General features: G+C 36.4%; 1 protein-coding gene across 2 annotated transcripts in view; it reads left to right on the top strand.

The window, feature by feature from the left end:
* ZFAT (zinc finger and AT-hook domain containing) overlaps nt 1–12656 on the top strand; it is a 115785-nt gene that overhangs the window by 40188 nt on the left and 62941 nt on the right. For both annotated transcript variants that reach the window (XM_058830557.1, XM_058830556.1), the window contains exon 2: nt 9131–9301. In XM_058830557.1, the coding sequence (XP_058686540.1) occupies nt 9148–9301 (154 nt within the window). In that variant the 5' untranslated portion in view covers nt 9131–9147. The remainder of the gene's footprint in view (nt 1–9130; nt 9302–12656) is intronic.

The raw sequence follows: 12656 nt of genomic DNA, 5'->3' as shown, positions 1-12656 counted from the left end.
AGAGGTGTCCCTGGCCGTGGCAGGGAGGTTGGGACTTGGATGATCCTTGAGGTCTGTTCAAATCCCTTTCCATCCTCTGATTCCGTGATTGTGCTCACCTGGGTTTGAAACACTTGTGAGCTCCTCTGGCAGCCACTCTAAATTGTGTTACCAGCTCAAGGTCCCCACAGTTCAGCTGCAGGAGGCAGATGTTTAAGATGTGTTAAAGATGTTTCCACTGTACTGTGATCTCAGGCCTTCATGTGCCCTGTATTGGCCTGGCTTTCGTTTGAGCAGTGAATAAAGTTACACAGAGGTGGCAGCCTGAGGAGAGCTGTGGATGTGATTTCTGCCTTTCACAATCCCTATGTGCTGTTGCAGTACAAGTTTGTGATGTCGCAATAATCTAATGTCTGTTAATGACTCTGTATACTCAAATCTGGCTTCTGGTTGTCAGTCCCTGAGTTATTTCTATCTGTCCCACAAAATATTGATGGATAGTTTACAGCTCAAATCACCACTAAGGGGTAATAGCAGAACTCTAAAACTCAGAATGTTCAACTGCAACATGAAAAAGAACCTCCTTATGTTGAGGGTGGCGCTGAAACAGGCTGCCCAGGGATGTCGTGGAGTCTCCTTTTCTGGAGACGTTCAAAACCCACCTGGATGCATTCTTGTGTCACCTGCTCTAGGTGATCCAGCTTTGGCAGGAGGGTTGGACTAGATGACCTCCTTTCTGACTATGAAATGGGATTTTATGTGAAGGATAATTGCACTATCAAGAGAATAACTGAGTAACAGAATAGCTAACAGGTGCCGTGTTACTTATGGACTATTGCAAAAACATTCCAGGACTATTATATTCTGGGATCCAACCTTTAGTGTGAAATAATTCTCTTACTACTAGTGCCACTAATAAATTCATATTTATTCGAGCACATTTGTCTTAATAAAAAGGGTTCTGAGTGTGGTTGAACCCAGAACTATTGTGAGTGTTCAGTATTTTTGATATTGCTGCTGCTGAGGTGTGTCTGACCTTAGATGCATTTCCATTATGGCTGCTTCGAAAAATCAGGTTCAGAGTGTTTCATACAGTGCATCCTGAAGTTGATGACTGATCACGTAGTTTGTGCTTCTACTTTGAGGGGTTCTGAGTGGTTTTGGTGTCTGGTAGTGGTAATATCTTTTGATATCGTGCATTAGTGTGTTTCAGTGGCGCCTTAAGCAATGTTGTCTTTAGCCACATGAGGGAGATCTTAGAACATGAAAATAAAAATGTCTTGCTATAAACATATCTACTATGTCTTCTTTTATTTTTTCTTTAATGATAGAAAAGCTATCCTGTTTCTTTGTTTGATAAAGTGATTATTATAAACTGAAAATAATCCTATTAAATCCATGTTATATCCAAATCATGAATTTCACATAGTTTAGCCAACATAAATATCTGGAGACAGTTGTCTTATTTTAAAGAACTTTATTTAACTTTTTTTCCAGGAGCATTTGTGAAGATGGTGTGTGTAAAACAGAAAAATACATGTGCTTTTATTTGCCATCATCAGTTAAACTCCCATAGTTTCAAAAGCAAGTTTCTTTTCACAAATACAGCATCAGACTGATTAAATACAATGTGTTTTGTTTAGGTGAGCCAGAGCTGGGCCTGGGTGAACCTTGGGGAGCTCAGCAAGGCCAAGTTCCAGGTCCTGCAGCTGTGTTGGGGCAATCCCAAGCACAAACACAGACTGGGCAGGGAATGGATTGGAGCAGCCCTGATGAGGGCTTGGGGTGTTGGTGGACAAGAAGTTGGACATGACCCAGCAGTGTGCTCTGGCAGCCCAGAAACCAAACATGTCCTGGGTGGCATCCAAGGCTGGTGGAGTGAGAGGGTTCTGCCCCGCTGCTCTGCCCTGGTGAGACCCCACCTGCAGTGCTGTGCCCACCTCTGGACCCAGACATGGGTTTGGATGCTGGAACAACTGAGCTACATTAAAGTTATGCAGTGTTCTTATTGTGATGTGCAAAATATGTCAGCAAGTATTGAATGATTTAGATTTTTAATTTTGTTTCCCTCCCAGCATTTCACGTGCCTAACAGCACACAATGGATCTTTAAATAGAGAAGAGTAAGAATGGGGCAAGCACATAGTGATACTTGTCCAGAATAGAGATTTAGACCTTATGGGCTTTGCTGAGCCCCAGCCACTGTCTATCAACTTGGTGCTTCCTGGTCAACTTCTAAAATTCTGGACACCAAGCTGATACGCACCTTGGAGTTGCAGCAGCAGGGAGAGATCAGCTGCAAGGCAGGCAGTTGTTTCAGAGAATCACGTCCTTCATGACACCTGCTTTTGTAGTTCTTCATTTTACACTTTCCCTTTTCTCCACTCTTCAGTTACATCCTTCCAGGCAAATAAAAAAAAAATAATTAAAAAATCTAATTTATTTAACTGCTCATGTATGGAACTGTGCTATGTTGTTGATCTTCCTAATTTTTGTACCTTTTAAGAATGATGATTATGTTTGTTACTATTTCAGAAGAGGAACAGTATCCGAAGATATGTGTAAGCCCAGTGCGGATATTTTATGGTTTTTAAATAGGTCTTTATGATATAGGACCATCTCTTTCATAGGTCTGTTTTAGCTCTAAGGTTTTGTTTCTGAGGAGTGCAGTTCCTAGCCTTGTTTTGAGGCTGTCTTTAAAGTGTTTGCTGTAATTGGAAGATCTTTCACAGAAAACCTCTCCAAACCACTATAAAATGACAGCAAATTGAAAAACTTACTTTGCTGTGGGCTCACCTTCTTTGAAGGGTCTTTTTCCTATACAGATTACTTTTCATTGCACAGGCTCTTGGGAGGGCCCATTACTGTTGAGATGTTTTAAAATGTTGCTGCATTCTGCTTTTTATTTTTTAAGTTGATAAAATTAGCCTTAATGACCTGCCTCACTGTGTTTTTACATTAAATTTGACACAATTTAAATCTTCTTTCCTCATTTTATGAAACTTCTATGAAGATGTTTTTTTGAAATGAACTGAAAGTTCATTTCACTGCTATTTAGCTATGTTAGATTTTTCCTTCCCTTTTCTAAAATCTTTGATGATTAACATCAAATATGATGCTTTTAAATAGCCTTCATGCTGCTTTCAAGCATTTAACTTGTCTTGGAAATTGTTTAGTCCTTTTAGTGGTTTGTTTTATTAAAGATGCTTTTTATCTTTATATAGTTTGCATTGTTGAAGTGAAACACAAACATTTTGCTCTTTATCACTGTTTTAATAGGCTTTTGAGTAGTACTTTAATCATGGTTACAGAGTAACTCTCAAATGATGTCACTTTGAAAAAGGTCCTGTGTTTTACTTCTGATAAAGTCAAGAACTGTTTCTCCTCATGTGGTTTCCCTGTCTTCTTGCTGGGTGAAACAGTCATTAATGGTGTCTGAACATCTAATCTTGGCATCCTGGTCTGACCTGACTTTTAACCACTCTGCATATGGCTAATTAAAGCCTACAATATATTGTTTTTATCTTTGTAACCTCTTTTATCCCCTCCAGTGTGTCACAGTCATTTGTAGTCGTGTGGTCAGGTTGTTGTAGTGTAGTTCTTACACTGTGCTTTTCTGTGCACTCTATTTAAATTCCTCAGGAATTCTGTTACTTGTTAAAATAGACTGTTAATTAAATTTAACCCTAAACTGCTTCTAAAAGGCCTTATTTTTTTTAAAAATAGTACATCCTACTTTGTCCTCAATATTTTGGTACTGCTAATGACCCACTGGCATGACAATAACGTTTATCAGAAGCTTATTTGAATGCATGAATGTTAGTAATCCTTGTTCACAGCTAGGCATTCCAACTCTATTTTTTTAGATTTCTTGCATTACTGTATTAGTAGTTAGGTTTACTTTTTGAAAAGCAACTACAAAAACAAACATAAGAAACTGTTTTGTTCTTTCCTGTAAAAAATGTACTAATTTCTTTCTCGTCCTTCATTCGAAAGTAGTCTCTGATTTTTACTGCTGCAAGGGGAATCACCTTCATCTTTGTCGTCTCTTCCACTTGTTACCTACCTCTCAGTCTTAATTTAAAACCTATTTTCATACTCCCTTAAGTTTTTGCTTGGGTAAGGCCTGATGCTCCTCCATTTTTATTTCTCAACTTGTAATTTTCTCTTAGTTATATACAGAGCTGTCAGCTCAGCTTTTCTCACAATGGCATCTTGATGAACTCATAATCCAGGCACCCTAACTAGTGTGTTTTTTTGTTTCCAGTCCTAGTATATTTGTATTGTATAAATCATAGAATCTCTGAATGGTTTGGCTTGGCAGGGACCTTAAAGATCACCCAGTTGCTTAGGACCCCATGCAGCCTGGCCTTGAACACTTCCAGGGATGGGGCATCCACAGCTTCTCTGGGGAATCTGTTCCAGTGCCTCTCCACTCTCACAGGAAAGGTAGAGATTTTAAAGCATATTGTTTCTTAATCATAAACATTCACAAATTTCAGTGTAATTTAGTCTTGTATGCAGTGTCTGAGAGCCTCTACAGATGTAGGTTATTGAGTAAACTTCACTTACAGCCTGGTTAGGAAAAATGGTGAATGTATATATGACTGGGTTTTCCATAAAACCATATTAAATGGTATTGATTTTAGCATCATCTTTTAGTTTTTGCAGGAATGCATCGTGTAGCATTGCTGTAGCAGTCTTTCTCAATGTTAAAATAAAGTTTGTGGCACTTAGCTAATGCTAATTAAATTGCTGGATTTTAGTTAGCATCTAAGAGTGAGAGCAGTGATGGTCAGGAGCTCCTCTTCTTTGATTGAATGCTTTCTGCAGGGTTGGTTTTGTCTCAGCTGTCATTTTGTGCTGGTGAATTAAGAAACTGTTGCTTACTGTTTAGAATTGCCTGAATTCAGGCAAGGAAAACCTGAAATAGCTTTTGATTCTCCACCTGCTGCTTCTAGTAGAGTTAATTTGTTGCTTTTGAGCACAGGGTTCTTGTGGTGCTGCTGTTCTAATGGTAGCAAATAGTTTGGTTTATAGACTTTATGTGCTTCTTTTTTCTTTAACACTTTCCAAGGATAAAGCTTTTGATTATATGAAAATAATGGTTAAAATGTTATGTGGTCTGTAGAAAGTAGATTGTAAGTAGAATAACAATGACAGGAAAAAAACCAACCTACCAAAAAATGAAATCAAAAAACATGTGTCTTGGAGGTGAATCAATAAAAATCAGAGATACACTGTAACATGTTTCTGAAATTTTGTATGTTTGAGATGGCTTTGAAAAGCCTCAAACATTCTCAAAGGAGTAAGATCTGATAAGTATTTTTAAAATATTTGACAGTAGTACAGGCTATCATAATTTCTTCTCCTGTATTTGTCCATTCTTTTATGTTCAGTTGAAACCATTTTGTTACTAAGAAATAGTGTTACTTGTCTTAAACAAAAGTTAGTGGCTTTTTACTTGCTGGTTGCATATTAACTGCTACCTCACATTTCATTGCTTCTCCTTAAACAGAAAAAGTCTTGTTTATTGTTCTTAGACGCTTCAGTATTTTACATTTGTGTGTGAAAAGTTCTTTTACAAAACAAATAATTTGATTGGAATAGTTGTTCCCATTTTTTATTGTACTTCCTATCTGTACAGAAACAGCAGGAAGAGGAAAAAACCCAAAAAGCCTAACAAGACAAGTCCTAGTGTGAGGAGTAAGATTTTTAATTGCAGAAAGTTCCTGTTAAGAATTTGATGATGATGAGCCAACAAAGTTTGTTTCAGCTGTGTAATAAGTTTAGAAGGAAATAAGTAATTATTCATATTCTGAACTTCTTTGCTGTGTATTTTAGTTAGTAGGACATATAGTATTGTAGTTAATAGAAGATTGACCAGATGCATAGTTATTGATTGTATCATCTTTGTCCACAGGCCAGCAAATAACCAGTGACTTCTTACTTTTGTATTTAATTGTGGAGTTCTAATTCCTTTTGAGAGCTGCAGAACTTCAACTTACAGAAGTTGTTAACTCTTGCCTGCTTTGAAAGGAAAGGTGGAAAGTTTTGGATCCATTAGAATGATTTAGGGTATATAAATACAGATTTGTGTCCTTGCTCCGTGTGTCTTGTAAAAGGAGTTATTAAAAATAAAACAAAACAAAACAATACCCAACACTTCTTTTTATGCAAAATTAAAGTTTTTGGTTAGTTAAAATTGATTCTGCAATAGGTTTTGTCATACAGTGGTTAAAAGTACATATGACAATAATATATTCCTTGATTCCCCTAAGTATGGTTCATTTCAATAGTCTAAGATAAGCACTTCTTTCTTGCTCCTTCTCTCTTCCCCACGCCAACTTTAAAGCAAAACAGGACAGATACTGGTTATGCTTTGTGAAGGGGATTGGGAATCGGGGAATCTGCTTCCTAGTCTGTAGCTTGCCCTTTGTTTTTAGTAATCCATTTGTTAAAACTCCTTTTGCTATAGATATACTTAGTGTGAGTGAAAAAAAACAAAACTCCTAATTAAACAATATGCTGAGGGTTTTGGAGGAATTGGAAAAAAAAAGGCTTCGCTTGCATTATAGCTTAATTTTCCACATAGTCAATTAAGAAGAAAATTATTGGTATTATTTATTTCAGTGTATATCTAGCACAGTTTATAGGGGCATACTGAAGATAATGAATTGCCACAAAGCATGTTTAGTGAACAGAATGTCCCAGATTGGTTTTGGTTGAATTTCCTGATGTTTGTGTACCTGCATACTTGATTACTGTTCCTTTCTTTCTCTGCATATTTAATTGCTGCCTAATTAATTGCTCTGTTGATTTCCTACATAATTAATTATTCACTAATTAGTCATTGATTCCATGCATAGTTAATTACCTTACTCCTTATTTGATTTTTACACTTAATTGACTATAATTCATTGCTTTATTGCTACACTGCCTAATTAGCAACTGCATAATCAATTATTGTTTGTTTACTCCATACTTGTTTAGTCTGGTGATCAGCAGAGTTTATTCTCTGCTCTCTGACTCCTTTTCCAGTCATTCTTCTTAAAATAATTTCTTCTGTTTGGTTTCTTTCTCACCTGTGAGTAAAGCTCGTGCATCTTCTGTGTGTTCTCCTGGTGCTTCCTGCAGCTTCACCGGGACTCTGCCACCTGGGCTCTTCATGTCTGGGTTTGGGTGGCCTTGGTGATCAAGCACTTGAAACACTCACAGAGGCTTCTGGGGATTCTTCTTGCTCCTCTGCCCCTCCCCAAGTCCTCCCTGCGGGGAGTGAGAGATAAAGTGGTGTGTGAGTACTGATTGCAGGTCTTGAAGGAGGAGACAAGACACAGAACACTGAGCCTGAGCTTCTAGGGAAAATAGCCAGCAGGTCAGGAAGCAGAAACAATGACAAATAAAACCTCAAAACAGAAATGTAGAAATGCCAGCTAAATCGTTTGGTTAAATGTTAATCAATTGGTTAAATGTTTAGGTAAATGTTCATAGGTTTTATTTTGCCTTTACATTTAAAGAGAAGAATTGTTATCTGCTGGGTCAATAACAGGCTTCATGCCCTCTACAAAAAAAAAAAAGGAATATTGCTAACTAGAGCAGAACTAGTTCAAATGTTCAAAGGAACATTTCACCATACTGCAATCAAAACAGAAATATCTGTGTGCTCAAGACAGCAGAATGCCTGGGAAGGAGCCCAACTGAGCTCCTAAGAACACGCTGATTGTACCATACACTTACATAGCTGCTTGTGTGTAATAAGAGGATATTTTGAAAAACAGGGGCAGTATTGGAGTTATTTTTTCAGATGTTTTGAAAGAGATGAAGGCATAGCCTGCCTGTTAGTTCTGAGTTGTGCTTTTGTTACATTTCAAGTGCAAATACCTGTAAAAGAGACACCTCTGCTGCTCTCAACTTTCAGGACTCCTTAAATAAAGATTTTTTGGGTGAACTATATAATTAGTGTGTTGTAAAGGAAGTGGAATAATGTTCAATAGGGGAACCCTTAGGTTTATTTTAAAATTAGGTCCCAAAATGCAGCTTCCCTGTCCTCTTACCCTCAGATACACCCCAAAGTTCACAAACTATAACTTTATTTCTGTACTTACTCAGTACAGAAATCTGTATTCTGGTTTCACTTGTACCTCAGAAATGCTGCTTGTTTCAGTTTGGTTTCAGAGGGTTTATGTTCCTAATTTTCCATAGGAAGGTGGAGGGAGAGTAGCAATTGAAACCAGTCTCTGGGCCAGAACTTCATACATGTAGCTGGAGAACAAGTGTGCTGTTAAAATTGGTTTCTGATGGTTTTTTGTTTCATTGGACCCTGAATGGAGTAGGGACTCTTCAAAAATCAACCATTAAACCAAAAGACTGCAGTATTAGAAAACAAAGTTCTCTGAATTTGTCTGGCCAAAATTTTGGAGTTTTTTGAAATCTGGGATTATATTAATCCTTATTTTCTTGTGGGTTTGCTTTTACATCACACTTCAAGTACCTGCTAATTAAAATAGAAAACATAAAGCTTTGCCTAAAAATTTTGTCAAATTTCTGTGTAAAGCATTGACCAGGGGAGTTTTAATGACATTCTTCATTTGCTCCTTCTTCTTGGAAGGTTTTTAGTTTGCTATTGGGTTGGGTTTGTTCGTTTTGTTTTTCTTAAATCAACAGGAACTTTTCATGGTACTTGATGAGGATGTTACATCTTACATAAAATTTTACCATGTATTTGAAAATACATAAAATTATAATGATGTTTGAGGCTGTAAGGGGAAAAAGGTCTAAATTGTTCTTCTTCTTTTTGTGCCACAGTGAAACACTTCTAAGATTTCAGCCAGAAGAAATTTTTTTCCCTATCAGGATCTAGCTAGGAGTTGACCCATTTCTTAAATTAATTCATTTGGGGATGTATTATGGATGTGTTCCTTTAGTGATATAACATTCATCATTTCACCTCATTGTATGCCTGCTATATGTCTTAAGTAAATTATAATTATTATATATATAATAACTAATTTATATAATTATATAATTATAACTATAATATATAATATATATTACAATTATATTGACTGAACCAAAATCCCAGTAACTCATGGTAACATAAATAACTTACATTTGAAAACGCTAATTCCTTGTTTTTAAACTTGTTTTTTCAGGGAGCAATTCCATCTTCATGTGTAAGCTCTGTAACTTATTTTCACCAAATAAGTCCGAGCTGTTGTCTCACGTCTCCGAGAAGCACACAGAAGAAGGGACCAGTGTGGATGACATCGTGATTCCTCTCCAACCTCTAACAGTACCCACAAACACAAGCAAAGATGGAGAAGGTACATTCATAAATTGAGAGGAATGTAATTTTCAGCATTGCGTATTTTTTAATAAAACCTGTGGTGTGATGACTCTGCATTGTGTATAGAATTGTTTCTGTAGTTTGTTTTTATAATAAGCACTGTAGAACTGCCACCCCAAATCTCATTCAGCATGGAATAGATCACATGAACAGATGTGGATAAACTCATGTCTTAGGGAATGATGACATTGATTCATTCATTTTTAGTGTCAACTATAGCAAAGTTTGCTTCCTACAGCTTTAATCTGAGCTGTGAAATAGCAGTGGGAAGATTCTCTAACAGCCGTGGAAAGCAATCGGGACACCATGAGTGAGAGGGTGTCTTGAGGCTTAGGTGTCCTTTTTGAGTTGTCTGACTTGTTTGTTGTGATTCAGGTAATGTCAATAGTTCTATTCCAAAAAGGAAGTGGCACAATTCATAATTTATAACTGTTTTGGTAGTGATGCTGGTAAATAAAGCAATCAGAGGTTGAATGACTTACATAAAAATGGTGCTGTGCAATGCCAGAAGTTACATTCATTCCTTTCCATTTTTAACTGATCATAAGTGCCATCCTTTGGAATATTAGCAATGGGTTCAAAATAATTCAGACTTTTATCTTCTTTTATTTCCTTACTGAGTAATGGGTTTATATTGTTGGCAAACCTCTTATTTAACACAAACACTAGTATTTTTCAATCATGATAATTTCTGGATTTTAAAAACTATGTGTTTAGGGATCAACCACCCTCTAATATCATACATTCAAGAATTTTTTTGGTGATAACATATGTATGTGATGTTTCTTTGCTTATTTACCAGCAGTAATTCAGTAGTTTTATTAACTTCATCAGTATAAGAAGATATTTCTAATAATGGTCATACAGTATTTCACTAGAGCTGCTGTATCCTCAGGTGTCTGGTGAGGAAAAACCTCTCCAGATTATTATTTCACATAATGCCCAAAATTACCAATGTATCAAAAGATGATTAATAAATTTCTAATCAGGTTTCAAAATGTCATTCTAATTTTATTTTAGTTGCACAGAATTAATTCCTTGGGCAGGAAGAATGCATTTTCCTTTTTCAGATCTTTGTTTCTTGTTATCCCTTCACTACATATGCCGTGATATGTTTCTGAGCACAGTGAGACTGGTACTTTGTCATATTCTTATTCATTTTAGTAAAAAGGCTCTTCTGTAAACTTCTCTTTGCATTTTTGTCAGGAGTATCTGCACCTTCTGTATTGTATGTGTTCAGCATGTGTTGTACATTTATGAGAATAGTTTGTAATTACCATTATGATCTAAAGCAACAGAAATTAGAGATAAATTGCTTTTAGGAAAATAACTCTGCAAATCTTATGTAAAATATAACATTTTAAGTTATGTATTCATTATTTACCTTTCTCATTATTCTTGGTGAATACTTTTACTTGTCTCATGTGCTCATATGGTGCTACCTTTTTCAGGTTATGTAGCCCAACTCTTTGCCATCTACTGTCAGTAAGAATGTCAAGGTAATTTATTTTTCCATCGTTTCCATGTTACATTCTAGGCATTCTTTAACATTTCTCCTTTCCCATCAGACAGATTGATAGGAGAAGAGAGTTCTGAAGTCCCAGAATTATTTTCTGTGTTCCATTTAAAAAAAATTATATTCTACAGCTGAATGTAGGATTTGGAAAGAGTTCTTTAAAAGCATCAATTATTCCCTCCTGCAATGGAATTTACTATATTAGAATATATAGCAGAATGGAATCTGCTGTTTTATCTTATAATAAAATAGAACTTAGAAAATTTATAGTATACAATTATTTTTCAGTGAACCAGTCTTTGTAGTAATTCAGTATTGTCACTGAAGGGAGAAGTAATTGGTGAATGACAGTCTTAGAAATTCCAACTTTTAGTAGTTGGTGACTAGTAGATGAACATCTTTTTGTCCTTTGAAAGTGTAATTTCTCTTACAAGTATTAGTAAATACTATAGCTACCTCACAATTGGTGTATAAGAGTGAATGCTGAGTTGCTAATGGAGCTCTTTGTTCTGCCTGAGTAATAAATTAATGATTTTATGAGTGCTGGGGACAAGTAGAGTGCTAGGCATGTAGTATTTGTTTATTACTCTACTGTTATTTTATTTACAGTACTCTCTGCTGGATTTTGTTTAGTCATGCCACTTTCCCATCATTAAGCTGTGATCTATTTAGAGTTGATTTGTCCTAAACATTTTGGTATGACAGTGTTAAATTTTTTTTATCAAGGGGTACCAAGGAGATGTTGCTGTTATACATCTATGCACAGGTCACATTTTGTCCAGCACTGGAGTGTGGTATGTGTCTTTGGGAAATGACAGGTCTTTACCTGCTAATTGTAGTCACTCATACTCCGGTTTTGCCTAGGGCATTTTATAGTTCTGCACAATGGTTTCCATTTCTTCAAAGTGCTTGACAAAACTCAGCTTTCTTTTCCTTCTGCTTAGTCAGATTGGTGAGGATCTGTGGGACAGCATCAATGGCTTCATCTATCCATACTGTTATTACCTGATGGATTGTTGTTTGTTTTGGGCTATATCTAGATTATGGGATGCATGACTCCGTCAGTTATGAAACCTTGAAGAAAGTTACAGTCTGCGTATCATCATTTCTTTCCTTCAAGGAGTTTACCTTATTAAGGTCACTTAAAACCATGGTGTGTGCATCAGCCTCATCCTTTTGTGAGCACAGGATGTAGCCAGAGCCTGCTCCACACCTGAGGGACAGGAGGTGTTGCAGGTGCCATGATACAAACACAGAACAGTAACAGAATAAGGCTGAGGATGAGATTTCCATGCATGCAATTGTGTGACACCACGTGCAGAAGATTCTGAATAAAGCCATGTGCTGTAACTGATGAAATGTAAGCTTTTTATTTGTGAGCTCATAAGCTTATGACATTTGAGGAAGGATTCATGTTGCATAATGCATAAACCTGTTAAATATGGTCAGGAGGTTTCGGTGACATTTGCACAAGCGTTTTGTGACTTCTGACGAACTTTTTGTATTAAATAGATTGATTTGGGGAAGCTTATGTGAACAATTCCTATGAAGGACCAGTATAAAAATAGACACACAGTTCATTTCATTATTCTTTTTGAAGTGTCTTTTTTATGTCTTTGAGAAGATAATTATACAGCATAGCACAGAATGTCTTCCCTGGATATTGCCATTGCTCATCCAATAGCAGTCAGCATAAAGATTGGTTTCAGTCAGTCTTTAATGAGTGCAGAATGCCCAGAAACAACTAAGTTGTTCTTGAGGGAACAGGATCTTAATTCAAAATCTTTTTAATGACCAATCTGAAACTTCTATTTAT

The sequence above is a fragment of the Poecile atricapillus genome, chromosome 2 (genome assembly GCF_030490865.1).
Source record: "Poecile atricapillus isolate bPoeAtr1 chromosome 2, bPoeAtr1.hap1, whole genome shotgun sequence".
NCBI classification, from domain to species: domain Eukaryota; kingdom Metazoa; phylum Chordata; class Aves; order Passeriformes; family Paridae; genus Poecile; species Poecile atricapillus.
This window is presented reverse-complemented; position numbering and strand designations above follow the sequence as displayed.